Source organism: Protopterus annectens, chromosome 9.part0 (assembly GCF_019279795.1).
Source record: "Protopterus annectens isolate FY-2018-M chromosome 9.part0, PAN1.0, whole genome shotgun sequence".
Lineage (NCBI taxonomy): Eukaryota > Metazoa > Chordata > Ceratodontiformes > Protopteridae > Protopterus > Protopterus annectens.
In genome coordinates this window covers 1,890,205,326-1,890,220,489 of record NC_056743.1, presented here as the reverse complement: position 1 = coordinate 1,890,220,489, position 15,164 = coordinate 1,890,205,326, and the positions used below count along the sequence as shown (strand labels likewise).

The window sequence follows — 15,164 nt, the reverse complement described above, 5'->3', positions numbered from 1 at the left end:
GTATCTGATTTTGTGCTTCTTTGAGGATATACAATATCCCGGGAGTAGGTGATACATGTTATTATATGAGGGCTAGGAATTCTATGGGTATGTACAAGTTGTATCTGATTATTTGCTTTTTTGAGGATATACAATTCCCCGGGAATAGATGATACATGTTATTATATGAGGACTAGGAATTATATGAGAATATACAATTTGTATCTGATTTTGTGCTGCTGTGAGGTTATACAATATCCGGGGAGATGGTGATACTTGTTATTATCTGAGCACTAGGAATTCTATGAGTATGTACAAGTTGTATCTGATTATGTGCTTCTTTGAGGATATACAATATCCTGGGAGTAGGTGATACATGTTATTTTTTGAGGACTATGAATTATCAGAGTATGTACTGGTTGTATCTGATTATTTGCTTCTTTGAGGATATACAATATCCTGGGAGTATGTGATACATGTTATTATCTGAGGACTTGGATTTCTATGAGTATCTACAAGTTGTATCTGATAACGTCCTTCTGTGAGAATGTACAATATCCTGGGAGTAGGTGATACATCTTATGATATGAGGATTAGGAATTCTATGAGTATGTACGATTTGTATCTGATTATATGCTTCTGTGAGGACATACAATATTCTGTGATTAGGTGATACATGTTATTATCTGTAAACTAGGAATTCTATGAGTGTGTACAAGCTGTATCTGAATATATGCTTCTGTGAGGATATACAATATCTTGGGAGTACGTGATACATATTATTATATGAGGGCTAGGAATTCTATGAGTATGTGTGATTTGTATCTAAGTGCCTCTGCGAGGATATACAATATCTCGGGAATAGGTGATACATGTTATTATAAGAGGACTAGAAATTCTGTGAATATGTACACATTGTATCTGATTATGTGCTTCTGTGAGGATATACAATATGCTGAGACTAGACGAGACATGTTATTATATGAGGATTAGGAAGTCTATGAGTATGTACAAGTTGTATCTGATTATGTGCTTCTGTGAGGATATACAATATCCTGGGAGTAGGTGATACATTTTATTATCTGAAGACTAGGAATTATGTGAGTATGTACAAGTTGTATCTGATTATGTTCTTCTGTGTGGTTATACAATATCTGTAGAGTAGGTCATACATGTTACTCTGTGAGGACTAGGAAGTCTATGAATGTGTATTGTTTGTATCTTATTATGTACTTCTGTGAGGATGTACAATATCCTGGGAGTACGTGATACATGATATTATCTGAGGACTAGGAATTCTATGAGTATGTACAAGTTGTATGTGATTATGTGCTTATGTGAGGATATACATTATTCTGGGAGTAAATGATACATGTTATTATATGAGGACTAGGATATCTGAGTATGTGTAATTTGTATCTGATTATGTGCTTCTTTGAGGATATACAATATACGGGGAGTAGGTGATACATGTTATTATCTAAGCACTAGGATTTCTATGAGTATGTACAAGTTGTATCTGACTATGTGCTTCTGTTAAGTTATACAATATCCTGGGAGTTCGTGATGCATGTTATTATCTGAGGATTAGGAATTCTATGAGTATGTACAAGTTGTATATGATTGTGCTACTGTAAGGAAACACAATATCCTGGGAGTAGGTGATACATGTTATTATATGAGGACTAGAAATTCTATGGGAACGCACAAGTTGCATCTGATTTTGTGCTTTTTTGAGGATATACTATATCCTGGGAGTAGGTGATACATGTTATTATCTGAGGACTAGGAATTCTATGAATATGTACAAGTTGTATCTGATTATTTGCTTTTGTGAGCATATACAATTCCAAGGGAGTAGGTGATACATGTTATTATGAGAGGACTAGGATTCTATGAGAATATAAAATTTGTATCTGATTATGTGCTTCTGTGAGTTTATACAATATCCAGGGAGTAGTTGATACATGTTATATTCTGAGTACTAGGGATTCTATGAGTATGTACAAGTTGTATCTGATTAAATGCTTCTTTAAGGATATACAATATCCTGGGAGTACATGATACATGTAATTATATGAGGACTAGGAATTCTGTGAGTATGTACAAGTTGTATCTGATTAGGTGCTTCTATGAGGCTATACAATATCCAGGGAATAGGTGATACATGTTATTATATGAGGACTGGGAATTCTATGAGTATGTACAAGTTGTATCTGATTATGTGCTTCTGTGAGGAAATACAATATCCTGGGAGTAGCTGATACATGTTACTATAAGTATTTGCAATATCTGATTATGTGCTTCTGTTAGGGTATACAATATCATAGGAGTAGGTGATGCATGTTATTACCTGAGGACTAGGAATTCTATGAGTATGTACAAATTATATCTGATTATGTGTTTCTGTGAGGATATACAATATCCCAGGAGTAGGTAATACATGTTATTATATGAGCACTTGGAATTCAATGAATATACACAAGTTTTATCTGATTATCTGCTTCTGTAAGGATATACAATATCCTGGGAGTAGGAGATACATGTTATAAAATGAGGATTCGGAATTCTAGGACTATGTTCAAGATGTATCTGATTATGTGCTTCTGCGAAGTTATCCAATATCCCGGGAGTAGGTGATACAAGTTATTATATTAGGACGAGGAATTTTTTGAGAATATACAAATTGTATCTGATTATGTTCTTCTGTGAGTTTATACAATATGTGTGGAGTAGAAGACACATGTTAGTAAGTGACGTCTAGGAATTCTATGAGTATGTACAAGTTGTATCTGATTATGTGCATCTGTGAGGATATACAATATCCCTAGGAGTAGGTGACATATGATTGTCTGTGAAGACTAGGAATTCTATGAGTATGTACAAGCTATATCTGATTTTGTGCTTCTGTGAGGTTATACAATATCCCGGGAGTAGCTGATACATGTTATTATTTGAGGATTAGGAATTCTGTGAGTATGTACAAGTTGCATCTGATTATGTGCTTCTGCAAGGATATACAATATCCTGGTAGTAGATGATTCATGTTATTATCGGAGGACTAGGAATTCTATGAGTATGTGCAAGTTGTATCTGACTATGTGCTTCTGTGAGGATATACAGTATCCTGGGAGTAGCTGATACATGTTATTATCTGAAAACTAATATTTCTCAGAGTATGTACAACTTGTATGTGATTATGTGCTTCTGTGAGGATATGCAATATCCTGGAAGTAGGTGATATGTGTTATTATCTGAGGACTTGGAATTCTACGAGTATGCACAAGTTGTATCTGGTTATGTGCTTCTGTGAGCATATACAATATCCTGGGAGTAGGTGATGCATACTGTTAACTGAGGACAAGGAATTCTATGAGTAGGTACAAGTTGTATCTGATTACGTGCTTCTTTGAGGATATACAATATCCTGGGAGTAGGTGATACATGTTATTATATGAGGGCAAGGAATTCTATGAGTATGTACAAGTTGTCTGATTATGATCTTCTGGGAGGATATACAATATTCTGGGAGTAGGTAATACATGTTATTATATGGCGATTAGAAATTCCATGAGTATCCTGGGAGTAAGTGATGAATGTTATTATATGAGGACTAAAAATTCTCTGAGTATGTATGATTTGTATCTGATTATGTGCTTCTGTGAGGACATGCAATATCCTGGGAGTAGGTGATACATGTCATTATCTGAGGACTAGGAAATCTATGAGTATGTACAAGTTGTATCAGATTATGTGCTTCTGTGAGGATATACAATATATATATACGATTAGGAATTCCATGAGTATGTATAAGTTGTATCTTATTATGTGCTACTGTAATGATTTACAATATCCCGGGAGTAGGTAATACATGTTATTATATGAGGACTAGGAATTCTTTGAGTATGTGCAAGTTTTATCTGATTATGTGCTTCTGTGAGGATATACAATGTCCAGGGAGTATGTGATGCGTGTTATTATATGATGATTAGGAATACTTTGAGTATGTATAAGTTGTATCTAATTATGTTCTTATGTGGGGATTTATAATATCCCAGGATACGGTGGCATATGATAGTCTGTGAAGACTAGAAACTCTATGGGTATGTAGATGTATCTGATTATGTGCTTCTGTGAGGATATACAATATCCTGGAAGTAGGTGATGCATGTTATTACAAGAGGATTAGGAATTCTATGACTATGTACAAGTTGTAGCTGATTATGTGCTTCTTTGAGATTATCCAATTTCATTGGAGTAGGTGATACATTTTATTATCTGAGGAGTAGAAATTCTGTGAGTATGTACAAGTTGTATCTGAATATGCGCTTCTGTGATGATATACAATATCCCGAGAGTAGGGGATACATGTTATTATATGAGGACAAAGAAATCTATGAGTATGTACAAGTTGTATCTGATTATGTGCTTCTGTGAGGATATACAATATCCTGGGAGTAGGTGATACATGTTATTATTTAAGGACTAGGAATTCTATGTGTATGTACAAGTTGTATCTGATTATGTGCTTCTGTGAGGATATACAATATCTTGGGAGTAGGTGATACATTGTTTTATCTGAGGACTTAGAATTCTATGCGTATGTACAAGTTGTATTTGATTATGTACTTCTATGAGGGCATAAAATATCCCTGGAGTAGGTGATACATTTTATTATTAGAGGACTAGGAATTATATGAGTATGTCCAATTTGTTTCTGATTTTGTTTTTTGGTGTGGTTATACAAAACCTGGGGAGTAGGTGACATATGATAGTCTGTCAGGAAAAGGAATTCTATTAGTATGTACAAGTTGTATCTCATTATGTGCTTCTGTGATGATATACAATTTCCTTGGTGTAGGTGATACATGTTATTATCTGATGACAAGGAATTCTATGAGTATGTACAAGTATCAGATTATGTGCTTCTCTGAGGTTATACAATATCCTGGGAGTAGGTGATACATGTTATTATCTGAGGATTATGAATTATATGAGTATGTACAAGTTCTATTTGATTATGTGCTTCTGTGAGGATATGCAATATCCTGGGAGTAGGTGATACATGTTATTATATGAGGACTAGAAATTCTATGAGTATGTACAAGTTGTATCTGATGAGGTGCTTTTATGAGGCTATACAATATCCAGAGAATAGGTGATACATGTTAATATATGAGGACTGGGAATTCTATGAATATGTACAAGTTGTATCTGATTATGTGCTTTTGTGAGGAAATACAATATCCTGGGAGTAGCTGATACATGTTATTTTATGAGGACTATGAATTCTCAGTGTATGTACAAGTTGTATCTCATTATGTGCTTCTGTGAGGTATACAATATCCTGAGAGTAGGTGATACATGTTGTTATCTGAGGATTAAGAATTCTATGAGCGTGTACAAGATGTATCTGATTATGTGCTTCTGGGAGGTTATACAGTATCCCGTTAGTACTGGATACATGTTATAATCTGAGGATTAGGAATTCTATGAGTATGCACAAGTTGTATCTGAGTATGTGCTTCTGTGAGGATATACATTATCCTGGGAGTAAGTGATGCATGTTATTATATGAGGACTAGGAATTATATGAGTATGTACAATTTGTATCTGATTATGTGCTTCTGTGAGGACATGCAATATCCTGAGAGTACGTGATACATGTCTTTATCTGAGGTCTAGGAATTCTATGAGAATGTACAAGTTGTATCTAATTATGTGCCTCTGTGAGGATAAACAATATCCCGGGAGTAGGTAATACATGTTATTATGTGAGCACATGGAATTCAATGTGTATGTACAAGTTTTATCTGATTATTTGCTTCTGTGATGAGTTACAATATCCTGGGAGTATGTGATGCATGTTATTATATGAGGATTAGAAATACTATAAGTATTTGCAAGTTGTATCTGATTATGTGCTTCTGTTAGGATATACAATATCATAGGAGTAGGTGATGCATGTTACTATCTGAGGACTAGGAATTCAATGAGTATGTACAAGTTTTATCTGATTATTTGCTTCTGTGATGAGTTACAATATCCTGGGAGTATGTGATGCATGTTATTATATGAGGATTAGAAATACTATAAGTATTTGCAAGTTGTATCTGATTATGTGCTTCTGTTAGGATATACAATATCATAGGAGTAGGTGATACATGTTATTATCTGAGGACTAGGAATTCTATGAGTATGTACAAGTTATATCTGATTATGTGCTTCTGTGAGGATATACAATATCCTGGGAGTAGGTAATACATGTTATTATATGAGCACTTGGAATTCAATGAGTATGCACAAGTTTTATCTGATTATCTGCTTCTGTAAGGATATACAATATCCTGGGAGTAGGAGATACATGTTATAAAATGAGGATTAGAAATTCTAGGACTATGTTCAAGATGTATCTGATTATGTGCTTCTGCGAAGTTATCCAATATCCCTAGGAGTAGGTGACATATGATTGTCTGTGAAGACTAGGAATTCTATGAGTATGTACAAGTTGTATCTGATTTTGTGCTTCTGCAAGGATATACAATATCCTGGGAGTAGCTGATACATGTTATTATCTGAAAACTAATAATTCTCAGAGTATGTACAACTTGTATGTGATTATGTGCTTCTGTGACGATATGCAATATCCTGGAAGTAGGTGATATGTGTTATTATCTGAGGACTTGGAATTCTACGAGTATGCACAAGTTGTATCTCGTTATGTGCTTCTGTGAGCATATACAATATCCTGGGAGTAGGTAATGCATACTGTTATCTGAGGACAAGGAATTCTATGAGTAGGTACAAGTTGTATCTGATTACGTGCTTCTTTGAGGATATACAATATCCTGGGAGTAGGTGATACATTTTATTATATGAGGGCAAGGAATTATATGAGTATGTACAAGTTGTCTCTGATTATGATCTTCTGGGAGGTTATGCAGTATCCCGAGAGTAAAGGAAACATGTTATTATCTGAGGATTAGGAATTCTATGAGTATGTGCAAGTTGTATCTCATTATGTGCTTCTGTGAGGTTATACGATATCCTGGGAGTAGGTGATACATATTGTTATCTGAGGATTAAGAATTCTATGAGCGTGTACAAGATGTATCTGATTAAGTGCTTGTGGGAGGTTATACAGTATCCTGTTAGTACTGGATACATGTTATAATCTGAGGATTAGGAATTATATGAGTATGCGCAAGTTGTATCTGAATATGTGCTTCTGTGAGGATATACACTATCCTGGAGTAAGTGATGCATGTTATTATAGTTCATAGTTCATAGTTTCATAGTTCGTAGTTTAGTACTAAGCTAACTGCCTTTGTGAGCCATTTTAAGTCTAGCCAATTATCCCTTGTGAGATTCAAACTCTGTACCTTGTGTTTGTAAGGCAAACACCTTAGCCATTAAGCCACCCTCCCAACCTGAGGACTAGGAATTCTATGAGTATGTACAATTTGTATCTGATTATGTGCTTCTGTGAGGACATGCAATATCTTGAGAGTACGTGATACATGTCTTTATTTGAAGTCTAGGAATTCTATGAGAATGTATAAGTTGTATCTGATTATGTGCCTCTGTGAGGATAAACAATATCCTGGGAGTAGGTAATACATGCTATTATGTGAGCACTTGTAATTCAATGAGTATGTACGTTTTATCTGATTATTTGCTTCTGTGATGAGGTACAATATCCTGGGAGTATGTGATGCATGTTATTATATGAGGATTAGAAATTTTATAAGTATTTGCAAGTTGTATCTGATTATGTGCTTCTGACAGGATATACAATATCATAGGAGTAGGTGATGCATGTTATTACCTGAGGACTAGGAATTCTATGAGCATGTACAAGTTGTATCTGATTATGTGCTTCCGTGAGGATATACAATATCCCGGGAGTAGGTAATACATGTTATTATATGAGCACTTGGAATTCAATGGGTATGCACAAGTTTTATCTGATTATCTGCTTCTGTAAGGATATACAATATCCTTGGAGTAGGTGATACATGTTATAAAATGAAAATTAGGAATTCAAGGCCTATGTTCAAGATGTATCTGATTATGTGCTTCTGCAAAGTTATCCAATATCCCAGGAGTAGGTGATACAAGTTATTATATGAAGACTAGGAATTTTATGAGAATATACAAATTGTAACTGATTATGTTCTTCTGTGAGTTTATACAATATCTGCAGAGTAGAAGACACATGTTAGTATGTGGCGTCTAGGAATTCTATGAGTATGTACAAGTTGTATCTGATTACGTGCTTCTGTGAGGATAAACAATATCCCTAGGAGTAGGTGACATATGATTGTCTGTGAAGACTAGGAATTCTATGAGTATGTACATGTTGTATCTGATTTTGTGCTTCTGCAAGGATATACAATATCCTGGTAGTAGTTGATTCATGTTATTATATGAGGACTAGGAATTCTATGAGTATGTGCAAGTTGTATCTGATTATATGCTTCTGTGAGGATATACAATATCGTGGGAGTAGCTGATACATGTTATTATCTGAAAACTAATAATTCTCAGAGTATGTACAACTTGTACGTGATTATGTGCTTCTGTGAGGATATGCAATATCCTGGAAGTAGATGATATGTGTTATTATCTGAGGACTTGGAATTCTACGAGTATGCACAAGTTGTATCTGGTTATGTGCTTCTGTGAGCATATACAATATCCTGGGAGTAGGTGATGCATACTGTTATCTGAGGACAAGGAATTCTATGAGTATGTACAAGTTGTCTCTGATTATGATCTTCTGGGAGGTTATGCAGTATCCCGGGAGTAAAGGATACATGTTATCTGAGGATTAGGAATTCTATGAGTATGTACAAGTTGTATCTCATTATGTGCTTCTTTGAGGTTATACAATATCCTGGGAGTAGGTGATACATGTTGTTATCTGAGGATTAAGAATTCTATGGGCATGTACAAGATGTATCTGATTAAGTGCTTCTGGGAGGTTATACAGTATCCCGTTAGTACTGGATACATGTTATAATCTGAGGATTAGGAATTATATGAGTATGCGCAAGTTGTATCTGAATATGTGCTTCTGTGAGGATATACACTATCCTGGGAGTAAGTGATGCATGTTATTATAGTTCATAGTTCATAGTTTCATAGTTCATAGTTTAGTACTAAGCTAACTGCCCTTGTGAGCCATTTTAAGTCTAGCCAATTATCCCTTGTGAGATTCAAACTCTGTACTTTGTGTTTGTAAGGCAAACATTTTAGCCATTAAGCCACCCACCCAACCCTGAGGACTAGGAATTTTATGAGTATGTACAATTTGTATCTGATTATGTGCTTCTGTGAGGACATGCAATATCCTGAGAGTATGTGATACATGTCTTTATCTGAGGTCTAGGAGTTCTATGAGAATGTACAAGTTGTATCTGATTATGTGCCTCTGTGAGGATAAACAATATCCTGGCAGTAGGTAATACATGTTATTATGTGAGCACTTGTAATTCAATGAGTATGTACAAGTTTTATCTGATTATTTGCTTCTGTGATGAGTTACAATATCCTGGGAGTATGTGATGCATGTTATTATATAAGGATTAGAAATTTTATAAGTATTTGCAAGTTGTATCTGATTATGTGCTTCTGACAGGATATACAATATCATAGGAGTAGGTGATGCATGTTATTACCTGAGGACTAGGAATTCTATGAGTATGTACAAGTTGTATCTGATTATGTGCTTCTGTGAGGATATAAAATATCCCGGGAGTAGGTAATACATGTTATTATATGATCACTTGGAATTCGATGAGTATGCACAAGTTTTATCTGATTATCTGCTTCTGTAAGGATACACCTTGGAGTAGGTGATACATGTTATAAAATGAAGATTAGGAATTCAAGGACTATGTTCAAGATGTATCTGATTATGTGCTTCTGCGAAGTTATCCAGTATCCCAGGAGTAGGTGATACAAGTTATTATATGAGGACTAGGAATTTTATGAGAATATACAAATTGTATCTGATTATGTTCTTCTGTGAGTTTATACAATATCTGCAGAGTAGAAGACACATGTTAGTATGTGACGTCTAGGAATTCTATGAGTATGTACAAGTTGTATCTGATTATGTGCATCTGTGAGGATATACAATATCCCTAGGAGTAGGTGACATATGATTGTCTGTGAAGACTAGGAATTCTATGAGTATGTACAAGTTGTATCTGATTTTGTGCTTCTGCAAGGATATACAATATCCTGGTAGTAGTTGATTCATGTTATTATATGAGGACTAGGAATTCTATGAGTATGTGCAAGTTGTATCTGATTATATGCTTCTGTGAGGATATACAATATCGTGGGAGTAGCTGATACATGTTATTATCTGAAAACTAATAATTCTCAGAGTATGTACAACTTGTACGTGATTATGTGCTTCTGTGAGGATATGCAATATCCTGGAAGTAGATGATATGTGTTATTATCTGAGGACTTGGAATTCTACGAGTATGCACAAGTTGTATCTGGTTATGTGCTTCTGTGAGCATATACAATATCCTGGGAGTAGGTGATACATACTGTTATCTGAGGACAAGGAATTCTATGAGTATGTACAAGTTGTCTCTGATTATGATCTTCTGGGAGGTTATGCAGTATCCCGGGAGTAAAGGATATATGTTATTATCTGAGGATTAGGAATTCTATGAGTATGTGCAAGTTGTATCTGATTATGTGCTTCTGTGAGGATGTAGAATATCCTGGGAGTAAGTGATGCATCTTATTTCATGAGGACTAAAAATTCTCTGAGTATGTATGATTTGTATCTGATTATGTGCTTCTGTGAGGACATGCAATATCCTGGGAGTAGGTGATACATGTCATTATCTGAGGACTAGGAAATCTATGAGTATGTACAAGTTGTATCAGATTATGTGCTTCTGTGAGGATATACAATATTCTGGGAGTAGGTAATACATATTATTATATGAGGACTAGGAATTCTTTGAGTAGGTGCAAGTTTTATCTTATTATGTGCTTCTGTGAGGATATACAATGTCCGGGGAGTATGTGATGCGTGTTATTATATGATGGTTAGGAATTCTTTGAGTATGTATAAGTTGTATCTAATTATGTTCTTATGTGGGGATTTATAATATCCCGGGATTTGGTGGCATATGATTGTCTGTGAAGACTAGGAATTCTTTGGGTATGTAGATGTATCTGATTTTGTCCTTCTGTGAGGATATACAATATCCTGGAAGTAGGTGATACATGTTATTACAAGAGGATTAGGAATTATATGACTATGTACAAGTTGTAGCTGATTATGTGCTTCTTTGAGATTATCCAATATCATTGGAGTAGGTGATACATTTTATTATCTGAGGAGTAGGAATTCTATGAGTATGTACAAGTTGTATCTGAGTATGTGCTTCTGTGATGATATACAATATCCCGGGAGTAGGGGATACATGTTATTTTATGAGGACAAAGAAATTTATCTGAGGACTAGGAATTCATAAGTATGTACAAGTTTTATCTGATTATGTTTTTCTGTGAGGACATACAATATCCTGGGACTAAGTTATACATGTCACTATATGTGGAGTAGGAATTTTATGAGTATGTACAAGCTGTATCATATGTGCTTTTGTGCAGATATTCAATATCCTGGGAGTAGGTGGCATATGTTAGTCTGTGAGGACTAGGAATTCTTTGAGTGTGTACAAGTTGTATCTGATTATGTGATTCTATGAGAATATACAATATTCTGGGAGTAGGTGCTACATGTTACATGAAGATTAGGAATTCTATGAGTATGTACAAGTTGTATCTGATTATATGCTTCTGTGAGGATATACAATATCCTGAGAGTAGGTGATACATGTTATTATATGAGGACAAAGAATTCTATGAGTATGTATAAGTTGTATCTGATTATAAGCTGCTGTGAGGATATACAATATCCTGGGAGTAGGTAATATATGTTATTACCTGAGGACAAGGAATTCTATAAATATGTACAAGTTGTATCTGTTTATGTGCTTCTGTGAGGATATACAATATCCTCGGAGTAAGTGATGCATGTTATTATATGAGGACTAGGAATTCTATGAGTATATACAATTTGTGTCTGATTATGTGTTTCTGTGAGGACATGCAATATCCTGGGAGTAGGTGATACATGTCATAATCTGAGGACTAGGAATTCTATGAGTATGTACAAGTTGTATCTGATTATGTTCTTCTTTGAGGATATATAGTATCCTGGGAGTAGGTGATACATGTTATTATATGACGATTAGGAATTGTATGAGTATGTACAAGTTGTATCTGATTATGTGCTTCTGTGAGGATATACAATATGCCAGGAATAGGTAATATATGTTATTATATGAGGACTAGGAATTCTATGAGTATGTACAAGTTTTATCTGATTACCTGCTTCTGTGAGGATACATAATATCCTGAGAGTATGTGATGCATGTTATTATATGAGTATTAGGAATTTTATGAGTATGTACAAGTTGTATCTGATTATGTGCTTCTGTGGGGATTTATAATATCCCGGGAGTCAGTGACACATTTTTATAATCTGAGGACTAGGAATTATATGAGTATATAAAAGTTGTATCTGCTTATGTGCTTTTGTTAGATTATACAATATCCTGGGAGTAGGTGATACGTGTTATTATATTTGAGGACTAGGACTTCTATGAGTATGTACAATTTGTTTTTGATTATGTTCTTCCGTGTGATTATACAATATCCGGGGAGTAGGTGATACATGATATTCTGCGAGGACTAGGAATTGTATGAGTATGTACAAGTTGTATCTGATTACATGCTTCTATGAGGATATACAATATTCTGGGAGTAGGTGATAAATGTTATTCTATGAGGATTAGGAATTCTGAAAGTATGTATAAGTAGTATCGGCTTATATGCTTCTGTGAGGATGTAGAATGTCCCGGAAGTAGGTGATGCATGTTATTAAATGATGACTAGGAATTCTAGGAGTAAGTACAAGGTGTATCTGATTGTGCGCCTGTGATGATATAAAATATCCTGGGAGTAGGTGATACATGTTATTATATGAATACTAGGAATTTTATGAGTATGTACACGTTGTATCTTATTATGTGCTTCTGTTAGGATATACATAGTCACAGGAGTAGGTGATGCATGTTATTATTATGTATATATAATATATTAATAATATCCCTGAAGTAGCTGATACATGTTAATATATGAGGACTAGGAATTCTATGAGTATGTACAAGTTGTATCTGATTATGTGCTTTTGTGAGGATAAACAATATCGCAGGAGTATGTGATACATGTTATTATACGAGGATGAGGAATTCTATCAGTGTGTACAAGTTGTATCTGTTTATGTGCTTCTGTGAGGGTATACAATATCCCTAGAGTAGGTGATACATCTTATTATATGAGGAATAAGAATTCTATGAGTATGTACATTTTATATGTTATTAGCTGAGGACTCGGAATTCTATGAGTATGTTGAATTTTTATATGATCATGTCCTTCTGTGAGTATGTGTTACATCATGTGAGTAGATGCTACATGTTATTATGTGAGAATTAGGAATTCTGCATTTTTGATAGACTTTTAAATCTTTAATTGTTAATGTTGGTTAACTGCCTTCATCCTCCTTTATTTTAGGACTTCACCAGAACCAACCAACATAGTATTCAAACCTTATTTAATGCATTGTCAACAGTCACTTGATCCCTTTTAATATTACACATTTAAAGTGCCAAAATCTTAAATCTTTGTGATAATAAAATCATGTGAAAAAATTCTCATAAGTATATTAAAAATATACAAGTAAAATTCCTTTTGTCACTTAAGTGCCCTTGTATTGCATCTGTGTTAAAACTGATGTAAAAGTTTTAATTCCCCATCTTTTCTTTGAATTTGTATAATTAATGATAAAAGACATGTAAGTAGTAAATGCCATAACTAGGTAATATAAATCAGAAAAGAAAGCAGAACCAATAAGGATTAAAGTCTTCAGAAATATACAGAATTGAACTATTGGCCACAAGTCTCAAATTCATATCTATAAGCGGCATCTATTCATAAAAAATAAACAGAATCATTAGACTACATCACTGACTAGTTAACTGCAAATTCAGTGAGTTGATACTAGCCACATATAAAAGGATGGAAATAAAATAAACATTATACAAAATTAAAACCTTATCGAAATGCATTCATGCCAGACTTTTACAATTCTAATGTTTTATATTTCAGGGTGACTTACGTTATTGGCAAAAATTCATGGATCGAGTGGTGGCCAAATGATGTTGAATGCCAAGACAGCAAACATCACAAGAAGTGTACAGATCTCCTAGAGTTTAGTGAAAATATCATCAGTTTCGGTTGTCAGTTCTAGCCACTGTTTACATTTCTGGCAGTTGAAATGCTTTGTTCAGACTGAATATGAAAAGAAAATGTACTTCAGCCTGTCTTAAGAAGCATGCCTTACATATCACTTACATTCAGTAATACAAATGCATTTCATAAAGCAAGTTCTTTGCACTAATCTGACAAAAGTACAATCAATATCTAATCATATTCAGTATTCTGATAACAGTGTACTTTAAATAAAAATAATATTTTTATCAGTCACCACTTTTGTGCTTCCTTCATTTAAGCTATTTCAGTAAAATAAATGTTTGCAGAGTCTAAACAGATGTCTATTAATAAAATGGGGCATGCAAAGACAGTCCGGGTGGTGTGGGTAGACAGTTTCTCCTTATAACTACAGCAGCTTTCAAAAGGCATATACCTTGACTGCATTACTAAACCAGCTGCAATGGGTAAATATCCAGACAAGTCCAGGTTTGAGAGTATGTATCCTGCATGCATGAACAGCTGAGCAATGATGGGTGCTTGCCCAGTATGCATGATTAGTACATCTGGTATTGCTACATAATCTGTATGCATGATTAATACATCTGGGATTGGTAAATAACCTGTACACATGACTAAGACAGCTGAGATTGGTAACTACCTGTACTTAGGACTACGACAGCTGAAATTGGTACACAACCTGTACAAATGATTAGTACATCTAAGATTGGTACATAACCTGTACGCATGATTAGTACATCTGGGATTGGTACTTAACCTGTACACATGATTAGTACATCTGGGATTGG

At 34.5% G+C, this 15,164-nt stretch overlaps 1 protein-coding gene across 1 annotated transcript in view; it reads left to right on the top strand.

Annotated features, from left to right (window-relative positions):
- The window catches only part of LOC122812307 (complement C3-like), a 2,177,376-nt gene extending 2,162,745 nt beyond the window's left edge, over positions 1-14,631 (top strand). Inside the window, exon 41 of the mRNA XM_044084710.1 lies at positions 14,254-14,631. Coding sequence (XP_043940645.1) covers positions 14,254-14,395 — 142 coding nt within the window. The 3' untranslated portion in view covers positions 14,396-14,631. The remainder of the gene's footprint in view (positions 1-14,253) is intronic.
- Positions 14,632-15,164: the final 533 nt, after the last annotated feature.